Below are 22,505 nucleotides of genomic sequence, written 5' to 3' on the forward strand. Positions count from 1 at the left end.
CGGGGCGGGGCTTCCGGCCCGACACAGTCCGTCCGTCTACTCAGCTCAGCCACTTACCAAAAGGCAGAGGTTAGTAAGTGTGTGGGTGCAGCGTCTTTAAGTCGGGGAAGTCACAACCTGAAGGGGAAAGCCACTAATCTCACCGCTCGCTCCCGGCGTACGGGGCTTTCTCTGCTCCGAGGGGCATTCGTCCCAACAAGTTAGGAGAGTGGGGTCTGGGACTATGGCCTCGCAAGCGTGCGAAGGCATGGGAAGGAGGCCATCTGAGCCCCAAGCCCGGCCCTCGTTACTCTCCAACCTTTCCTCCACTTTGTATTCTGTCCTTGTTTACTGATGAAACTATACATCTGAAATATTTGTATTTTAAAAATTGTATTAATTTTAACAAATAGTGGTATTAAGATGTCCATAGCCAAAATCTGCACATCTTAAATTCATTATTTAAGACTATAGGAAAAAACATTTTAAGCTATTTCCAATGTAACACAAGACATTTTTTGTAAGTAACTTTGAAATAGCAAGCCAGAAATAATGAACTCAATTAGAAATGGTTAGCTTTTATTCTCTGAGAAAATTGTTTCCTTTCCCCTCCCCCCACAAAGAACAAGGCTACATTATTACAAACCAGAAAAAATGTTTATTAAGGAAACAGTTTAACAGTTCTCCCTTAGCAGAACTTTACAGACTAGAGTACAACCTGAAAGCAATTACAGTTTCTATCATTAACACACTACATAGGGTGCTTCTTCTACAACTGGAAAGTTGCTGAAGTTTGTGACATGCCACTATAAATGTAAGTATTATTAAAAATTACAAATTGTTTCGTGATTATTTTGATAACCTCTTGAGCAGCAGCTCCTGCAAGGAAAAAGGAGAAAAACAAATGTTTGGAAAAGGTAAATTTCAAGAGTTATATTAAAATATTCAATTCTGTAAAACAAACAAACTTTCCTTTCCAAAAGCAAAATGTTTGAAAGTAACCCAAAACAGGCATAGTTTACTGAGTCATATCAAAACAAAGGACTATACTATTTATAATTATAACTATGTTATTAAAGGAAATAAAAATTTTGTTCTATGTATTCATACCCTGGGATATTATGCCACAGTTTAAAAGAATGAAGTATTCTTAATCATGGTGGTTTAGAAAGATTGGCAAAATATATTAACTAAAAGAAGTCAAAACAGTAGTATGGATTGCACTTTTTTTAAAAGGATACATATAGGCAGAAAAGACTCTCGAAAGTTACCCTTCATTGCATTTGAATTTTACCTTGGGCTTGTTTATAATACAAAGGGGGTAAAGAAATATTTGTAATTTGGAAAAGATATATATTAAATACTGCCAGACTGCTATACTCAATAACAGTCTTGAGTCTATAGTAACAGTAACAAGTTTTTAAGTAACTATTGAAAACAAAACAAACAATAGGAAAAAAAAAAACCAATTCTTCATGTTTTATAATCTGAAGCTTCAGCTTTCACAAACATTCATTGATTCAATAAAATCTGAGACTCTACTATGTACCAGATACTGTTCTAGGCACGAGGGGTACAGCAGGGAACAAAAGACAAAAATCCTTGCCCTTAAGGATCTTACTTTTCAGTAGTGAGGCAGAGAGAATTTACAAGTAAAATGTATGTCAAATGACTAAGGGTTAAGGAGGAAAAGCAAGGAAGGGGGATGTGAGTACAAGAGGAGGGACTGTTTTAAATCAGGGAGTCAGGAATGGCCTCACAGAGAAGAAAACATTTAAAGACCTGAAAGATCTGTGCAGAATGAATATAGAATACACATGTTATGGGCCAAATGTGTGTGTGTCCTCCAAAATTCTTATGTTAAAAGTGTTAACCCCCAATGTAATCATATTTGGAGTTGGAATCTTTGGGAGGTAATCAAGTAACTGAGGTCATGGGCAGGGGTGGGGTGGGGGTGGGGGGTCCTTGATGGGATTAGTGTCCTTATAAAACCAACTGATGCTGGCCCTGATCTTGAACTTGCAACCTCCAATGGGTTCTATGAAAGAAACAGCACTGCTGAGTTGGGTCTTCAGGAACAGGTAGATTTTAGACATTCAGGGAATAGGGAAACTTAAGCCAAATGGGCCCAGAGGGGTAAACATTCGAGAAGCAGGAAATCAAAAGCCATATCTGGGGAAAAAGCAAGTAACTTGAAAAAAACCAAGGCCAGAAAGGCTGGGTGAAACCAGAACACAGTGTTTTTAATATCAATCAAAGGACTCTGGATTTCTTTTCTGAGGACTACTGTAGTGTACCTGTGTGTATTGGCAGGTTAGAGGGTTAATTAACTGAGACACACAATCAAAGCTATGCTTTAGAAAGATGAATTACTCTTCAGGAGTTTAAAATGGACAGCAGTCGGAGAGATGGAAAGCAGGGAGACCAGTGTGGGGGCTATGGAAATAATATAAACTCAATATAACATTGTGCTTCACTGACCTCCCTACTTAAAAATAGCTAGGAAAACACAACTTCATAACTGTATTATATAACAGGTGACAGTCTTCTCATCTCTGTAACTCACCCCCTAAGAATGCAGCAATGGTGTGTGGTTCAGCAGCTCCGTATCGGCAACTATAGGAAAGAATGGAGACATGAATGTCGTAGATCAGCCTTGTGACAGGACAGGTATCATCTCTTATATGCACTAAAAGATACTCACAATTCGTGGACATAGTCATCTTTTACCATTACAGATAATCCATATTCCTGAAGGAAGCCAGTGAGACAAGATTTCAACTTCCCTATATCTTCTTCAACTTGATAGTTAGACACCCCTAAAAATATATATGTAAATTAATTTTCATTAAAAATATGTGAATCAAAATTAATGGATACCTCCTTTATTTAATCTAGTTTTAGGTGTTCTAGTCAAAAAAGTAAGGTATAAAACTGAAAGAAGAACAAACATAATGAAAAGTAGGAGACCAATATTTGCAACTATCACAAACCTGTAGCAATCAAAGAAACCATCTAAAGCCTATTAAAAATTTTAGTTTGTAAATCTGCTTTGTTCAGTGCTCCATACCCACTACCTAGAAGAGTATCTGGCACATAGTTGACACTCAATAATTATTTGATAGATTGGAATGAATGAGAAAGTAATGTCCTACTTATACCCTTTATAAAAATTATGATGTTTATTACCCATTTCTAGGAGATTAAATGACACTGAAGCTGAAAGCTACAATAATAGGTTAACATTTATTGAGCATTAATAGATGCTGGGCATTGTTCTAAACATTTTATGTATATTAATTCATTTAATCCTCAGAACAACCCTCTGAAGTAGGCACTATTATTGTCTTCATTTTACAGATGAGAAAACTGAGGCACAGGCAGATTAAGTTATTTGCCTGAGCTACTTGGCTCATAAGTAGCAAAACTGGGATATGAGGCAGTTCTTTATGATTAAACTATGATGTCTCCAGAGGTAAGCTATTATTATTACTACTGGAAGGAAAAATTATAATTGCCACAATACCCAGATATTATTAAAAATATCAATATTTTTAACCTTCTACTTTAAAAACTACCATCACTACTACTTCTCCGAATAGTAGTATCTACCCTTTATTGAGTACTTACAAAATGCTAGGCAGTGTTAAATGACTTTCATACATCCCACATTTAACCCTTACAATCTAATAGAGTAGACACTATTACCACCCTTCCATACTGAGAGAACTGAGACTTGTAGGGAAACAGTGACTCAGCCAAGGTCAAGAGATAATAAATGATAGAACTTGGATTTGAACCTAGGTTTAACTCCCATGCCTGTGCTAGTCTCCCAAGATGGCTCCCCAATGAACACCTCTTCATGACTTCATGTAGCCCCCTTCTACTCTTAATCTAAGCTGGTCCTGTGAAGCCAACAGAATATGACATAACTGATGCTATGTGACTTCCAAGGCCAAGTCATAAAAAGCCTTGTACCTTCCACCTGGGTCTTTTGGAATGTTAACTCTGGGGAAGGCAGTCGCCATGTAAGAAATCTAGTAGGACTGCCATGCTAAAAGGAAGCCCCAGGGAGCCATGTGGAGAGAGATGCCTGACCGGCCCCCAGCAGTTCCAGATATCCCAACTAAAATGTCACACATGTTGAGTGAGTATGTCCTCTTGGATGTCTAACTCAGACAAGCCTTCAGAATGACTCCAGCCCCAGGTGTCATGCAACTCCATGAGACCCCCTTTCCCTTATGAAAATAGCCTAACTAAGATTAGCCAATCCACAAAGTCACAAGAGAGAATAATTGATTGTTTTAAACTACTCATTTTGGGGATGATTTGTTATGCAACAGATAACCAAAAATACATTCTAACAAACAACAAATAAAGTAGTACATATTTGGTGTTTATTCCTTTTTCCTTTTCTGGTAAACTTGCTCATTAAGATTATAAGTCAGTGGATATACTATATCAGTTGGGACAACAGGTTTTATGATACACCTAGAATGTACTGCAGTGCAATAATTCTGCACAGTTAAAATTATCATCTTAATAAAGATATTCTGGGCAACTGAAGATCTTTGAGAGTATGTCAATTCCCTAATTACTACATTTACAGATAACAAAAAAATAGATACCGAGCAAAGAAATCCCTACATCTTCAGAGTTCTGAGTTCAAAAGTCATTGGCATATGCTTTTGGCTTTTCCATTCCACTAAATTAAACTCAATGTGAGTCTTAGACATAAACTGTAGATACTGACAGGAAAGAGATTTTATTCTATATGTATTCAACCAATATTCCCCTGTAATAATTTTTTTTTAATTGAAGTATAGTCAGTTTAGATGTTGTATCAGTTTACAATGTTGTGCACAGCACAATGCTTCAGTCATACAGGAACATACATATATTCATTTTCATATTCTTTTCCACCATAAATTACCGCAAGATACTGAATATAGTTCCCTGTGCTATACAGTATAAACCCCTATAGTAGTTTAGAATCAAACACTATTTGGAATTGGTTACACTTAAAAAGCAAATGATATTTCCTCACTAAGATAAACCAGCTGTAAACTGTTTACAGTGTGAAATTTCCACTTCTGTAAACACACCAAGAACCCTTTAAGATTTAATTCAATTTAACTATTTATTTAAGGTTGTATTGCATTTGATAACTGAATTGCTGTTCTTACCTGGATATCTACCATGTTGTTTATGAAATCTATCAACTGCCCGTAACATTAAGTATAATACTATCTCATTATCTGGATTGTCCATGCTGGAAACTAAAAGGAAAAAAATTTTCAATATAATTTGGGTATTCATAACATGAAAACAATGACTGAATTTACTATATACTCAAGCTTCAGAATACAAGGAAATTCTATCACCAAAATTTAAATATTTTGTGACAATAAAAAAGAAAATGATAATAGTAAAATAAAGGGAGATACACTATTAAGATGAAACCCAATGGTTTTATGGACTTCTAGCTATGGTCACATAATCTCTACTAAAGATGTGACATGCTGACTTTAGCCCGTCTACATATCACACAACTTACTCAGTGACCTAAATATAATTTTATGTATTTATTAAGTTTTATCTTTTGAAATTATGACTACTTAGATAAGTTTACAGAATAAAATTTAGAGTATAAATATTTGCATTATCCTTTATATTATCACCATACACTACTATACATACTATCATACACAAAATATTTATAGCCTTAGATTAATAACGTAGCATCAAAAGGTTGTTACTTACTAATTTCATCCTTGTTAACTGTATCCAAGCCATATTCTTCAGCTAAGGATCGACATCTTACTACTCGAAGAAATGCAGAATTGCTGCCTGAACACAATAAAGACATTATGGAAGTAAATGGTTGAGACACATGAATATCCTGAATCACAGGGTCACTTTAAGAAGAGAAATTTTGTGTATGTTCTTTACATACATGGAAATGTGAAGTGTCTTCTATTTGGCTCTAATGGTTAGCAGAAAAGGCACTAGGACACAGGTCATCTTAAATTCATGTCCTTGGCACTACAACCAGTTCAGCACAGAGTAAGCAGGTGATGGTACTTCTCTGAGCCTCAGTTTTCATTTGCAAAATGGAGATATATTGTTTACCTTTAGTTGTTCTGTGGATCAAAAGTGCAACTGTGTAAAGTACACGCCTAGCAAAATGCCTGACAGGATTCAGTGAATCGTAGCTTTTATCATTATTATGGATCAGTAGCTTGAAGGAGAGTGTTATATATATTGTGCTTCTGGGTATGTGTAAGGCTTAGAAAATTTCCATAATAAAAAAAATTTTTTAAACATATCCTAAAGTAGAGAGAATAGAATAATAAACCCTCAAATACCCAACATCCAGCTTTTAATCTAGTATCATACAATCTAGTGGAACAAACACTAATGCATAAATAAAGTGCAAGATAGGTAGTGAAACAAAACATTAAAACTAAGCCTAAATAAATATTGAAGAGCCATGAAATGGATAATTTGGATAAATACACTTTAAGGTTGGGTAACATACAAAACACAGACTTTTGCAGAAACTAGGGGCCCCAGCTTCAGAGAAAAATCTTCAGATGGCATGTAAAACATATTTTATTACTATTGAATTAACTCTTAAATGCTTTTGGGCCTACTCAGGAGTTATCCCAGGAGCCTAGCCACTCGGAAACTAGATGGCAAAATTCTTAATTCCATTAAGTCATTTAACACTGATCAAAATGAGTATTTAAACCAATACTGTCAATGTGCATGTGACTCAAAACTTCACACCCAAAGTCTTCAGATAAAACCTTCCCAAACTCTTTAATGTTAATAAGCTGAAAATAATTCTGTATTACTGATAATTTTTAATTAATTGATCTTCATGTCTTTTTAACATGGCCATAGGCAGATATGCTCTACTATGAGGGGAAAAAAAAACTTACCCAGTAATTATCTATTATTGATACCACTGAGACCATGAAAAAAAATTTTTTTTAATTTCAACCATTTAAAATTCCTGGGAGCAACCAAAATGGTGGAATATTCACCTCCTAATTGGCCTTGATGATTAAGAGGTTTAACTTCTAGTAGATGTTGAGCTTCATTATATGCTCATTGTAACAGCATAATCAAATAACATGCCAGCAGGCATCATGATAGCCCCAAGGCTAACTGCAAAAGGCCAAAGAATGGGTGGTGGCCCAATCCCTGGGAATCCCAGCCCCTTCCCCAGGGCAGTTGGATTAATCCCACCTGTAGGCGTGTGAAGCTGCTGAGACCATAAAAAGTGACAACACCATGCCTAGTGGCCACCCCTCTCTCTCTTCCTCTTCGGAGACCCTGCATTCTGTCTACGGAATGTGTACCTACTTTTAATCTGAGCACCCAACCCCCACACCTTGTGGCCTTTCTCTTGCCTTTCAGTGTATCTATCTGGATAAATCTACCTTCACTCAAAAAATAAATTAAATAAATAAATAAAAATAAAATTCCTGGGAACATTTCCCATGCCACATTTTTATCAAGCAAAATAAGGAAATTAATTCAAGAGGACTTACAGAGTAATTTTAATTCTTTCTCTGAAATGGACTCTGGTGCCTGTAAAGAGAGAAATGCAAGTTTGCTCCAATATAAAAGAAGATAAATAAAGCAATAAAAACAGAGTTGCAGCACAAAGCCAATCACTGTGAGATGGGGAGGCTTTCTCCAAGTGCTGAGAGAATGCTATGAAAACACCTTGTTTCCCTATGACAGGCCTTCTCATTAGGCAGGCAAGTGAGAGATCCCTCTAAAGAAGTTCTGAGCCAATGTCACACTCCCTCTCTAAACCTTTTCTGGCTGGAGTTAGCGACGCAGTCAGGCCTACATGGAGTCATACTGTCCTTCAGAGGCACAGTGTGCCCAGCGGCTTACCTGGCCGATAGATTGCAGCAGTTTGGCAACGTGATTACCCACAGCAGCAGCATCTTTCTTTGCTTTCTCACGGTAACTGGAAAAGAACAACAAAAAGCTATTAACAAATTTTTAAATTGTCAAACTTAAATCACCATGAAGCAGATAAAAAATCTTTCCTTTTCATGAAGAAATACTGATCTGACAACATACAAAATGTGAATATACCATAGAAATGCTACCAGCAGCACCCGTTAGTGGTTGGTGATGGATTCCTGGTATCCACTAACATCTGGACTCCCTCTACAATTAACAGCACTTAACCTAAAAGCTCTCCTCCTAGAAGGATCCATGATCCATGCTTCTCTAACAGAAGAACATGATTAATCTCCTTGAGGTCAATTTCAAAGTAAGTTAAATACTTCAAAACCGCCCACCTACAAATTCATGTAGAACTTTTCTTTAAGTCCATTTACATTTTCACCCTCTAAAGATGATCATGTTAAGCTGATTACCTCTGATATGAGATACTTCTTTCTAACATCAATTGACTTTTCCCAAGTAAGACTTTTTCAGTAGTTGAACTTCTAGGCCAGGGCAACAAAGATTTGTTAGAGAATGACTGAGATAAAGAGTGCAACTGTCTAGGGAACAGAGATCTTCTCTGTATGACATTATCTGGCCCTTGAAAACACCAAGCCAATAGCCCTGGATTCATGAGCATCATGACTGAACTACCCATGGGTAATATCCATTGAGACGCATCCTTGTAACAGTCTATCTGGCTTCAGGCTAGTGTAATCTGCATAGCAGGTATCTATCGATAGTCATGAACTCTCTAAATTATGAAACATTAATGATAAAAAATTCATCAAAACTAAAGCCTTCAAAGTTTTAAGTTACAGATAAAAGGCAGTATAGGGCCATGGTCAAGAGTATGGAGCTGGGTTTCATGAATTCAAATCTCGGTTCTGCCATTTACCAGTTGTCTGACACTGAACAAATTAAAATTACCTCTTCTATGCTTCAGTTTCCTCACCTACAAAACTGGGATAATAGGGATAATAATAGTATCTCTCTCATATAGTTGTTGTGAACATTAAATTAGTTAATACATAGAACAGTTCATAGCGCAGAGTTAAGTGCTCAAACGTTAGGCTTTATCATGAAATATGAAAGGAAAAAATCTCACCTCTAGGGGATATATGGGAACTCTGTACTCTTTGCCCAATTTTGCTGTGAACCTAAAACTACTCTAAAAAATAAAATCTATTTTTTAAAATATCTGCCCCTTAAGTTCTTTAGCTTATTCTTAAAACAATGAGATTATAACAGACTTCCATTTGATTTCTGATTTCTAATAGACTGATAAAATATGTTAATCTTTAATATAAACAGGTTAATTTTTCTGTTACGTAGTTTGAAAATAGGCAACTTACACATTCTGTAGTTTTATATATTTGCCTGAATCTGCAATCATATCAGGAATTGTGCCTCGAACAGGCAAATTTCCTTGACCCTCTTTGGCCACAAATTCCTTTAAGGCACGAGCTAAAATCCAAAATGCTGGAGTCTAAAAGAAGGGAAAAAAAATATTAAGTGGCATTTGAATTTGACCCAAAGGTTAAGGTGGTTCTATTTTTACTTTTTGTTGTTGTTACCTGTTTGGTGATATTTATGCAGCGATCATCATTAAATATATCTTCAATACTGCTTGGGATCTAACAAAGGAACATGAAACATTTACTTATACTAAGAATTTGCCCACCTTTATTTTCACTGCAATTTTCCAAACAAGTTCAAATACAAACTTCTGATTTGCTTAGATTTTTATTCAGAATCACTACCAAATGGAGATCTGATGGGGAATGAGAGCATGGAACAAAGTCCTCTCCTGCCCCCTACTATTAGCATTAAAGACTGACCTAGTCTGTTACATCATAAATGGAGTAAAGAAGGAACCTAAATATGTCTTTTTACAGTTATATTTTAAGATATAACAAAGATTACAGACATTAATACCAAGATAGATATGTAGTCCTTTATGTTTTTCCATCTTATCAAAAATTTGAAATGCTTACACCCTAATTAGCAACTACTAAAAGAGAAAACCACTCTGACAAAAACCAGATAGTTCTATCAAGGACTTTTAGTGCTATCAAGAATATCATACATTAATAAAAACCATAGAAATTATAGGCTTTGATTCTACTGTTGTGTGGAAAAAAGAAATTTCTTACTGGTAACCTCCTAACTGGCCTCTCTGCTTCCACTCCCAGTCCCCTACTGTCTTTTCTCCTCACAAGAGCTGGGATAATTTCATTAGAAATATACATCAGGTCACTCTGTTCCCCTGCTCAAAACACTTCAGTGGCCTGCAAGGCCTTTATGATCAGGCCATTTCTACCTCTCCAAACTTAAATCCCTCCCAACACTTTCCCCCTTGTTCACTTCACTTCAATCACACCAGCTTTCACACAGATCTTTGAACAAATGCCAAGGACCACCCTACTTCTGGGCCTTTGCACATGTGCTTCTTCAGCCTGAAAAGTTCTTGCACCAGATCTCTACATGTCACTTCACTTAGGCTTCTGCTTAAACACATCTCTCTGAGAGTATCCCTGGCCCCTCCCGATCCCAGACCTCCTCCTCCCCATCCTGCTCTATCACTTTGCTGCACTAATTTTTTCCACAGCACCTGGTACGTTTATCTGTTTGCTTAGTTTGCTGTCCCTCAACCAGGAGAACCTTGTTTTGTTGTTTTTTGTAAATTTTACATTCAGTGAAGTGCACAAATCTTAAATGTACAATTTGATGTGCTTTGGTAACTACACATATACTTTTTACCATCACCCCAATTGAGACATAGAAAATGTTCATCATCCCAGAAAACTGTGACTCACAGAGCACGCACTTTTAATCACTCCGCAACACTACCTCATTGTCTCCAGTTTGTAACGACAGTTTAAGTGCTTTTCTAACTTGAAAGACAGCATTTTTTGCTGTTTTAAATTATAAGAAAATTCTAATTTAAACTACCAGTTGTATTATTCCAAGGTTCCCCAGAAACCTCATTGGCCAGACTTCAACACACAATAACAAAACAAAACAAAAGGCATCTAAACTGAGTCACCTCCAAGTAATTTTTAAGGTATATGATATCATTAAGAACATCTTCCAATGAATATATATATGTTCATGTATAACTGAAAAATTGTGCTGAACACTGGAATTTGACACAACATTGTAAAGTGATTATAAATCAATTAAAAATGTTTTAAAAAAATAAAAATAAAATCCAAAAATAAGAACACCTTCCAATATCCAAATAGTTACTGTCAAAAGCACATGGAGGGTAGGATTTAACTTTTCAGGCAATACTATTTTGGACCAGCAAAATATCACCTTTATTATATAATTTCTATCCCCAAACTGTTACTATTCACAAATCATTTACTTCAGTCAATTTATATAAATCTCTGTATCATTAATACATGCTGAAACACTGACATCCATTTTAACAAGGACAATACAGAATCTTATTAAGACAAGATTCAAGCTGCATTATAGATATTAATTTCTAAGCAACTATACAATTTGAGAAATACTACCTTAAATCTAAAATCAACTATTTCACCTATGAGGACTTCAGAAAACGCTTTGCATTTGTGACTACCTTAGCAACTCTTAATACCTGAGTTGTATTTAGTGCTGTGTTCACATTTTTAATAGCTTCTTCAAAATTCTCTTCATCTTCTGGAGCCCCATTTTCATTCTTCAGAATTCCTATTAAAATAGAAATTGGTTACCAAACAACACCCCTTTTCTTTTCACTCCTTATCTCCCTCCAAAATTATAGAAAAACTCTTATCATAATCTGAAAGGAAGATTGGATATCAAACCTTAAGAAGAAATATGGCTAATCATTATTCTTAAAACTATAAAAGGAGTGGCTCCTTACCCTTCCCTGAGGAAAATAAAATAGAAGCTCATGAAGGCATCACCTGACAAAGGTGCTGACAGAAACCCAATAAACATCAGCTTCAAGCAATCTGCTTTTCAAACTTTATACAACATTTAATCACATTCCATATTACCTTGTCTAATCAAATCTCTGAAGTCTTCTTTTTCTTTATATGTTTTAGGTATTCGTCCATTTGTCTAAATTGGGTTAAAAAATTTTAAATCTAGTTATAAAAACTCAAAATACAGAAATCAAGAGTCCAAAGCTTCCCCCATCCTCCCATCCACATGAGATTTCATCAGCAAATCCATGTCTCAGTGAAATCAGCTAACTTGACAAAAAACAGAAACTGTGGGACATTTCTCTACTTTCTTTCCTTGCTGCCAGTTTCAGAATGACATTTGTTCAAATTTCATTTCGTTAATAAAAATATCAGTATCAAAAGAGAAACTGCTAAATTTAAACTGAAAAGCATGCATCTGCCCTATAACTACATAAGGAGTAAAATTAATCTCCCACCCCCACCAATGAAATCCTGTATAATAAGCTGAAAAAATACAGTCACATATGGAATCACTTTTTTTTAAGAATGGACATACTTCACTATACCACTGTGCTAAATATTTAGCTACGATCACAATCCATGGAGTGTGGCTATGGTCCTAAAAACAAAAGGATCAAAGAAAATATCAGTATTAGTTAACATTTATTCGTCACTACACCATATCATTTTCAACAAATTCAACAATATTTATTTATTTAAAAATATTTACATCTCTCAGTATATGTGGAATAATGAATGGAGGAAAATAAACTGGGTTAATAAAAACTGCTTTACAAATTTTTTAGAGGCAGTGTTCAATTTAATCCTAATATGGCAGGTATGTACTACGATTGTCCCCATTTTACCATTAAGAAAACTCTGAGACTGCTACCCAAAAATAAGGCTCAAATATCTTGATTTCAGATACCAATCCTACACTAAAGGAAAAGAATCTTTTCTGTGTTTTCTGATGAACCAAATACCTGCATTTTAATTAACATGTAGGTAGGAAAATATACATATACTCCTTAAATAATGTTCTGTTATAAATATCATTATTTCTATAACAAAATATGCAGTTGCCTTGGTAATTCACAAACACTAAAAACAAGTTTCAAGAAGAGTCAATCTCAACAAGCACCCACCCCAAATTCAAACTATTTTAAAAAGTACATCTATTTGTTTAGGAAAGGGCGATTAAGAGGGTTTCTGGGATATGTTAATGTTCAGTTTCTTGACCTGGATGTTGATTACACAGATATGTTCAGTTAATGTACTTTTCTCCAATAAAAAAGTTTTTAAATTTTGGGGAAATACAAGACTTATTTAAAATAAATTAGGTCCAATGTTGTTACTATGTAACCTAGGTCACAGGAATATGGAGGTTTATAGTATCCCCTCACTTTGTAATTCAAACCCTTAGGGTGAAAAAAAAAGTTTTAAGCCTACCTATAAATGGAAGGTCACACATTACCAACCTTTTTTTCCATATGATCCAAGTCATAAGACTGAAAATGTTCTCTCAGTTCAGGAAATGGCTTATCCAGTCGCAGATCCTCTAATGCATTATCTGGATGAGATTCTATTACTGTGAAACAAAAAATCCCAAAAGATAAACTTAATTATTTAGCGATACTGCTGGTGATACACTACATTACAGGGTATTCAGAAATCTGTAATTTTTAAATGGGCATAAGGCCTACAGGTTTTTCTCACTGTTTCCTTCATTATTGAGTTAAATTTACATATATATTTAAATTTACATTTTACTAAATGCACAAATCTTAAGTGGACTATAGATTTAATAAAACTAAAACCAAGATTCCTTTAGTGCAGAGTTTTGTTATAATTGGAAAAGATCAAAATGAGTAAAATGTGTGTTCAGATAGCACTCAACAACCTACTCTTCCTCCTATGGTCTTCAACAGATAGCATCACCACCTATCTAGACCTCTTCCCTAGAAATCTGATGGTCATCCTTGACTTCTAGCTTCCTTGGCCCAGCATCAGTCACTCCCCACATCATGATGTCACTTCGCACACAGCTCTTCACACAGGGGAGTATAGGAAAGTATGTAATTTCAGTGAGTGTTTAGAGCTAGGCTTAGTTCTGTCACTTGCTAGCTGTCTTACCTTAGCAATAACTTAATCTCTCTGTACCTCAGCATCATCATCTATAAAAAGCAGCATCCTTATCTACTTTATAAGGATTTTGGAAAGATTAAATGAAATAACCAACATAAAGGCAGGCACAAAGGTAGCAATGCTAAGCTTCATTAGTATTTATCCCTACTTCCCTACCTTATAACATCTGTCCTCAGTCAGGGACTTTCTGTCTCTTTCTCTCACCTAGACCTCTGGAAATCTCCTAAAAGCAACCCTCAACTCCAGTCTTTGTCCTCTTCATATTCACTGATTTTCCACCTGGCTTCAGAGTAACTCATTTAAAACAAAATGTTTACCCTGTCACTCTCCTACTCACCACTCTTAAATGACCCAGCACCACTGCCAAAAGCTTATCCTCAAAAGCCACTCCCTAGCTGTCCAAGCAGACACCACTCTTCAGTGATGCTACATATGCCAATGACTATCACTGCACTAGCAAAGTACCTGGCTCAGAGCAATGCATGAGTACTGAATGAAATTTTTATGATGATTTAAGATTTAAAATTTTGTAAGTAAAGGGCCTTGAGCTGATGCAAGCCTGTCTATGAATGACCAGTCTCCTATAACACTGTTTCCTTGGAACAGTAGTTAGGTAAATGCCTTGCTTGTTGCATGGAATTATACCTGAACTGAGGAAGCCTAAGGCCTGTATGGGAATGGAATGAAAAATCAGTGGGGAAAAGGTGGTGTGACCTCTATGTGTCTATGTGATCCACATACCTTGGCTCTCACCTGTGGCAGCCATACATGCCTTATGTGGGTTAGGAGACAAAAAAAAAAAGGTGGATGCATGCATAGCTGCTGGGCCTCCTAATAAGATGAAGAAGCTATAACTGTTGTATCTCTTCCTTTGTATCCTTCTATAATGCTAAGTAAAGGAAATATTAAGATTAAATCCTACTGATTCTGATTGCCACTTTGAACCCATAACCAGAGTTGTGCTGCTACAGATTTACTTTGTGATTTAAAATTGACTTTCTAAATTGTCAAGTTCCTAAAATTATAGCTAAAGCAACCAGTAGCAAGCCCCATATGTGCAACAATTTTACCTGGATGTTCTTTTATAATGATCCTCATATAACCAACTAGTCCATATGTCCTACAGATCAAAAGAGGGACTTGGGAATTCCAGAGGACATCAGCTAAACGTAGTAATGTACTGTGAAAGAAGGCACAACAGATAAGAACATAAGCAAATGGATATTTGCAAAACATAAAAATGTCTTAAAATAGAGCAACTTTCTTACTAAATAATAAGTGCAAAGATATATCTATTACGTTATATAAGCAGGTCAAAGATATGCCAAAAAGCAAGCAATTTCACAGTCTCAAAGAAAGTATATATTTTGGACTAGAGGGATATGAAAGCCTCATCTTTTGTATTAGGGAGAATGTTACTGAAAGATATTTCCTAAACATTTCCATAATAAAGAGGAAAATATTTTTAAAACCCTTGTATTCACCCCAAATGCTCCCCATAATTAATTCTATTTTTTTACTAAAAAAAAAAGTTCAATTTAACTGTTCTAAATATACTTAAAATGTTTCACATCTCAATATTTTTCTCTTCTCTATCTCTTTAATGCTGGAGGTTTGTAAGTGTTTCTATGGAGTTTAAGAATTTTTAAAGACTATAGACTCTGAAGAAAAAACAAAACTATGCAAATCTAATAAGAAATTAAAATAAAAACAAATTAGCTTAAAAATTTACCTTTCAGGAAGCTGAGTTGCAACCACAATGGTAAACCTACAGAAAAATGAAGGATCATTGTCTAGAAGGTTTTCTGGACTCTAAATAGGGCAGGGGAAAAAAATCCAACAATTTCACAATCGTATTAAACATGATAGAAACAAACTATTTTAGAATAAGTGAGGCAACAGGCTAGACTCTAATGTTAAAATAATTCAACTCTCAAAATAAATATACAAAGATTCAAAATTCTAAATTCCTAGGGCTTTGAATTATTTAAAAAAGTATATTTATGTACAGAAATAATATACATATATACCTCTTCCACAAAACTCCCAGAGACATCATTATTTAATTCTTGTAAGAATTCCATGGCAGCTTGAGCTCGGTTCTTTTTAAAAACAAAGCATTTGACTTGAATTAGAAAACAATTTGGTTAAAATGTAACCCCCTAGTTTATAGCTCAGGCAAACACACTGTGAAACAATCCAAATTCCATGCATAGATATGACAATTCTGCTTTTCACTGTGTTTAAGCTGAGACTAAACCAGAATATCACTTAAAACAGCTAAACCATCATTATTCAGAGTTCTTAAATGACTACATTACTTGCACTCTACTTTTCTGATTAAGCAAATGACCAGAAAACCCTGGATTTTCTAACCTCCCACATTTACAATTCTGTACAAGAGAGGTCAATCATTAAAAGAACAGTCATTTCCATTCAGATTATACTAAGTTGACTAATATGGCTTTTTAAGATTTTTAATATAAAATACAAAAATAAAAGACATTCTAACTCTTGGTTAAAAATCGTTTTAACCAAAATACTCCACTCTCTGCACATTAACATCACTCAAGATTAGATTTAATACAGGATACAGTATAAAAACACAAACAGTACTTCTATATTCTTAAACTACCAAGCATATAAAGATTTACAAGATCAGAAAAAATGAGATAAGTAACTTTTTTTCTCAGAGAAATAATAAGCTCTTTTAAAGTATAGCTTTCGAAACAATCAAAACATAGTGGCATCAAATACAACTATATTCCATAACAAATTGATTGCTTACCTTGCCGATACTGCTTCTCTGAAGGAAAAAACTAAAATAGAATAAAAAAATTTTAATGGCTCTTTTGATTATAAAGGAAAGGTTATTTGTAATACCAAGTGCATTTCATTCATAGTATAAAACAAACTATATTTTGATTTCAGACTGTGACAGCCTTCCTAGAGGAAGCAAACTGGATGAAACCTGTAATCAAAGACAGGTTAATAAATCAAATGTTTCCCAAGTGTGTACCACAGAATATGCATTTCACAAAATGCTCTGAGGCTCTGAGAGAAAAGGGTTCCCTGGCTTTAAAAAGTATGGGAAACACCTGATGTTATATTCCCTCTTGGAAATTCATAGTATACATAATACACATGATGTTAAAGTCTTATATTAAAGAAATATTTAATTTCATTTGACCCATTTCCCAAACTCATTTGCCCATTTAGCTGCTATTAACATTCCCTCGAACTAAAGTGAAACAGACCACACCTGGGAAATGCTGTATTGAATAGTCTGCTTTTGCAGGTAACTATTGCAGAGTTATTCAGGCTTCTTTGCACACATACCCTCATCATATCCCAAGGCCCAGATCTGAGGCTGCTGATCAGAGTCAGAGAACCCTTATGTAGCACAAACTCAGTGGCTCCATAAGAAAAAGAAACTTTATTCTACTACATCCTGCTCTAACCAACCAGGTAAGCAAAGATAAAAGGATTTTTTAACTTATAGATACCAATAAAATGGCTGTGTTGTGGACAGCAAAACTTATACTACCACCCAAAGAAAAGATAACAAAGCTCAATATAAACTAAGTTCTGATTTCCCTTGCATTTACTTGTTTTTGTTTACTGACAAGTACAAGAGATCCTGGACTCCAAGTCCCTGAAAAGGCAAGCTGAAATCCAAATCTGCAAATGCTCTAAAAGTCTAAACATGATCAGCTTTGAAGAATGACATACAGATCATCTTTAAAACAGCATTTTTATAGAGACAGTGTTAAGAGAGAGATATACCTAGACTAAACTTAGAAAACACCACAAATACAAGGTAGTTTTTATTATTCTTATAATCCAAAAATATAATTATTGTTAATTATAAAGTAACATCTAGGAATCAATGAAAGGACTTCTGGATACGTTTATCCAGTTTTCACAGATAAAGGAATAATGACTACCCTTTTATATTAACAACAACACAGATAGTAATTAATGATGGGTACCTTTTACTAATGGCCTATTTTCCAAACACTGTGCTAGCACTCTACTTATATTAACTCACTTCATCCCCACCATGAACCTAAGTATAGGGATTATTTCCACCTGAAAGTCAAGTCACCCTGATTGAGGAGGTGACGCCGGGATTTAGGCCTCCCTCTCCCGTGACAGTGCACTGTCTTCCCTAACATGCACATATTTGAAAAGAATAGGACATACTTGTTTCCAGCATCTTCTCCGCTGACCTGATTTCCATCAATAACTGTAAATGAACCAATGCCTGGGAGACAAAACAGAGTCAGTCAAGAATATATATTTCTAGTTCAAAACCTTAAAGAAGTAAATTTACAACCACAAAACTATAATACCTGGTAGTACCAAGTTTTTAAGAATTTCAGTTCCTGTGGCTGTTGCATTTATTAGGCAAACATGAGCAGATTCTAAAGCCTCTTGCCCATGATCACCCCACAACCTACAAAAGAAGACACAAATTTAACATTTTAAACCTTTCATAAACATACGGCTTTCTTATTTGAATATACTGACCTCTGATCTTTAAAGCATTCTTGTATAGAATAACTGATATGATGACCATGGCAAACATGGGAAGAGAGGAACAGAAGGAGGTGTTATGGAGATCATATAGCTGAGTAACCTGAGACTCAGACAGGTTGATGCCATGCTTGGTTAAAGGGAGGTCAAATGAGAACTAGAAACTTGTTCTCCAGCTCCTAGTCCATTACTCTTTTTCAAGTCAGATAAGTCACAGAACAGAAAGTCTTCATATTCATTAACATTATGGAAGTGCCTTAAGAAGTAAAATCTATTTTGTGCTCTATTTCATTTCTCCTTAAGTTACACGGATCTGGTATATTTAAGATCTTGACAGAGGACTTCCCATCGTGATATTTGCAAGAGTAAGGAAAGCTTTATCTTGAAAACTGAATTATCATCTGAAAAGTCTTCACACTGACTTCTACAGGAGTACTTTAAAATATAATACCCAATGAACATTAAAATAGAATGATTAATAAATATATACTTTAACAAGCACAAAGATATAATAAGGATTAGAAATATGTGTTACAACCTGATTCACACCAGCATATCATTAACAGGGCAACATACATAACCACACATGCATAATGACATCTGGGCCTACCTGGTTACCTTCACCCAGAAAGCCTAATGTATCTTCGCTTATTAGTTGAGGAAGTATACGGGGAGCCCAAATCATCAGAAAAATTTCATAGCCTAGAGGACTGATAGACTTTAAGATGCCTTCCCTGTCATCTGATTGAAAGCAGATTCCCTCTTATTATGTAGCCTGTATGTCCTCCAAAGCATATCACAACTGTAACTGCCTCATTTGGTTTTTTGTTTGCTGAACATCCATCTCTCCATTCCACTATAAGCTCCATAAGGGCCCAGACCACTTCTTTATGTTCACCACTGGAGCCCCAATGCCTGGTATGGTGCTTTGCTCAGAGTAAGTGATCACTGAATAGCTGTCAAATGCATGGAGGAATAGCCTAGAAGAACCAGATAGACTGGAAATATCTGTTTTTTTCTATGGAAGTAGGGCACACAGAACACCCCTGACATATCTGTTTGATGGATACTCAGGGAGTTGAAGAGCAAGCCTAAAAGAATACTGGTATATCTCTAGGTAACATGTTTCAAAAAAGAGCCCAAACAAGAAATCAATCCTCTCTACTCTCATGTTAGCCTGACTAAGGAAAGCAGGGCCTTGTTGACTCCTGGCTGGATGCACAACTTTGCTTGTAACTGTTTCCCTCTGATACTTCAAAACCAATAAACAGTTCTCACTATGAAAGGTAAAGTTTGGTCCTTAAATGGACTGGACTCAGCAAAAGTTCTCTTCTGTTAGTTACTTGGTTATCTAAAATATCTTCTCAGCTCTGTTATATACGGCTATACCTGTATGCAAAACACAAGGACCTCCAAGAATTTACAAGAGAACGCAAGTTGGTTACAAAGGCTCTGCACTTTGCTTCTTTCCCTGGAAGCTTGGGAGCCGACAGTACCAGCTCTGAAAAAGCAAGTAGGGCCTGAGTTTACATCCTGGTTCAAGTACATGGGAGATTCTGGGCAAGTTATCTAACTTCTCTAAGACTCAGTTTCCCCATCTGTAAAGCAGAGAGAATGTCTGCCTTCAAGCTGCTCTAAGAATTGAGTGCCTAAAGCCCCTAAAACAGCACTAAGCTGTAGGTGCAAATGGGGCTCCAGTCCTTAGGGACATACTGTAACTTCTGGCGTGGGGGCTCCAGAAAGGAAGGGGGGGCCAAATATTTGTGCTAATTCCACTACTTAAACATATATAAAATGCTCAATAAATAAGGAATGGGGAGTGTTAGGAGAAAACTAATAAGGGATAGGAAGTCGTCAAGGACCTGCCCAAAGGTTTAAACCTGCAGTGTCCATTAAGTTAGCCATTAGCCACATGTGGCTAATGAGCACTAGAAACAAGGCTAGTCCAAACTGAGTTATGCTATAAGGGTAAAATGCTGGACTTCGAGGACAGAATGAAAAAAATGTAAAATATCTGTAACAGTTTTTATATTGATTATGGGTTGAAATGGTAATATTTTGGATATACTGGGTTAAATTAACTGTATTATTAAAAATTATTTTCTTCTTTCTTTTTTTAATGTGGCCACTAGAAAATATATAACTACATAAGTGACTCACATGAGAATAGCATTATATTCCTAATGGACAGCGCTGCTTTGGAATTCTAACACTCGGTGACGCTTTCGGCGGCTGGAATGGGGTATTCCTGATCCCACAATTCTGCAAAACGAAGAACATGAGCACAGCGAGGCGGAGTCGGCAGCCGCCCTGGTGACCTGCCTGACGCTGGGACCGCGCACCTCGACTTGCACATCGCGTGGCGGGCTGGCGGGCGCGACCCTCCGGGAAGGCGAGTCCCGGCCCTGGAGAAGCACCTCCGCCCAGGCCGGAACCCCGAGCGCCGGCTCCCTAAGCGCTGCACGGCCCGGCCCAGCCCTGGGGGGAGGCCTGAGGGAGGCCCGACCGCGCAGCCCGCCCGTTTAGGCCCAGCCCGGAAGTAGAGAAACCCACTGGCCCGCCCGACTCGGTGAGCCCTGGCTCACCTCAGTTGCCGGTCGTACTTCTGCTCCTTGAGCAGCTTCCCAGGCTGCGCCATGGCTGCGCCCGCCGCGCGGAGAACAGCCGAACCACTACGGAGAACGGCCACCACCTCCACGAACGCGCAGGCGCACTGAGTGCCCCTTCGCCTCCTCGGCTTCCTGCGCGCCGCCTGCAGGGGGCGCTGCCACTGCACTGCGCACGCGTAGCCTCTGAGCCCCGGCGTCTGAGGCCGAAGCTTAGACCCGGGGCTGGTGGTCCCGTCTTCGTGACTAAACCAGCTTCACTAATCTGCCAGTCCACGACTTTGCATATCGTAATTGTGGGAAACTCGGGCTGAAGAACCAGGCCGATTCACATTTTAACCACTTACTGGTTGTGAGATCCACTCTTTAGCTTTCAAATCCTCAGTTTGTTCCTTAGTGCAATGGGGATGAATGAGTCTCTGGCACAAGGTTCTATTAGCTTTACATGAAATTTTGAATACACAGAACAAGAGGCACAAAAAAATCCTGTCTGGATGAAACTGACAAAGGATTGATCTCCTAAACGGCTCATGCGACTTAATAGGAAGAAAACAAACAACCCAATCCAAAAATGGGCAAAAGACCTAAACAAGCAATTCTCCAATGAAGACATACAAATGATCAACAGGCATATGAAAGAATGCTCAATATCACTAATTATCAGAGAAATGCAAATCAAAACAACAATGAGGTATCACCTCACATCAGTCAGAATGGCCATTATTCAAAAGTCAGCAAGTGATAAATGCTGGAAAGGGTGTGGAGAAAAGGGAACCCTCCTGCACTGTTGGTGGGAATGCAGTTTGGTGCAGCCATTGTGGAAAACAGTATGGAGATTCCTCAAAAGACTGAAAATAGACTTACCATATGACCCAACAATTCCACTCCTGGGCATATATCCAGAAGGAACCCTAATTCACAAAGACACCTGCACCCCAGTGTTCATTGCAGCACTATTTACAATAGCCAAAACATGGAAACAACCTAATTGTCCAATGACAGATGACTGGATAAAGAAGCTGTGGTATATTTATACAATGGAATACTATTCAGCCATTTAAAAATGACAACATAATGCCATTTGCAGCAACATGGATGTCCCTGGAGACTATCGTTCTAAGTGAAGTTAGCCAGAAAGACAAAGAAAAATACCACATTATATCACTCATAAGTGGAATCTTAAAAAAAAAAAAACAGAAGACAAATGAACTTAAATATAAAACAGAAACAGACTCAGAGACATAGAATACAAACTTGTGGTTGCCGGGGGGAGGGGGGTGGGTAGGGATAGACTGGGAGTTCGAGATTTATAAGATACTGACATGTATATATA

At 36.7% G+C, this 22,505-nt stretch overlaps 1 protein-coding gene across 2 annotated transcripts; it reads right to left on the reverse strand.

Moving 5' to 3' along the window:
• Positions 1 to 614: 614 nt before the first annotated feature.
• On the reverse strand, positions 615 to 21,281 carry NAE1 (NEDD8 activating enzyme E1 subunit 1). Of its 2 annotated transcripts, XM_006203662.4 has the most exons (20): positions 21,152 to 21,281; positions 18,383 to 18,486; positions 18,234 to 18,294; positions 16,816 to 16,846; positions 16,058 to 16,129; positions 15,760 to 15,839; positions 15,098 to 15,207; positions 13,361 to 13,470; positions 12,439 to 12,501; positions 11,973 to 12,036; positions 11,570 to 11,661; positions 9,537 to 9,596; positions 9,315 to 9,448; positions 7,897 to 7,972; positions 7,542 to 7,581; positions 5,743 to 5,829; positions 5,166 to 5,258; positions 2,684 to 2,798; positions 2,546 to 2,595; positions 615 to 858 (listed from the first exon to the last, which is right to left on the reverse strand). In XM_006203662.4, the coding sequence occupies exons 1-20, from the start codon at positions 21,202 to 21,204 to the stop codon at positions 749 to 751; spliced, it is 1,605 nt and encodes a 534-aa protein (XP_006203724.1). In that variant the 5' UTR covers positions 21,205 to 21,281; the 3' UTR covers positions 615 to 748. The 2 variants fall into 2 exon arrangements, with proteins under 2 accessions (XP_006203724.1, XP_072823594.1); XM_072967493.1 differs by lacking the exon at positions 18,383 to 18,486.
• Between the last annotated feature and the right edge of the window lie 1,224 nt (positions 21,282 to 22,505).

The sequence above is a fragment of the Vicugna pacos genome, chromosome 9, assembly GCF_048564905.1.
Source record: "Vicugna pacos chromosome 9, VicPac4, whole genome shotgun sequence".
Lineage (NCBI taxonomy): Eukaryota > Metazoa > Chordata > Mammalia > Artiodactyla > Camelidae > Vicugna > Vicugna pacos.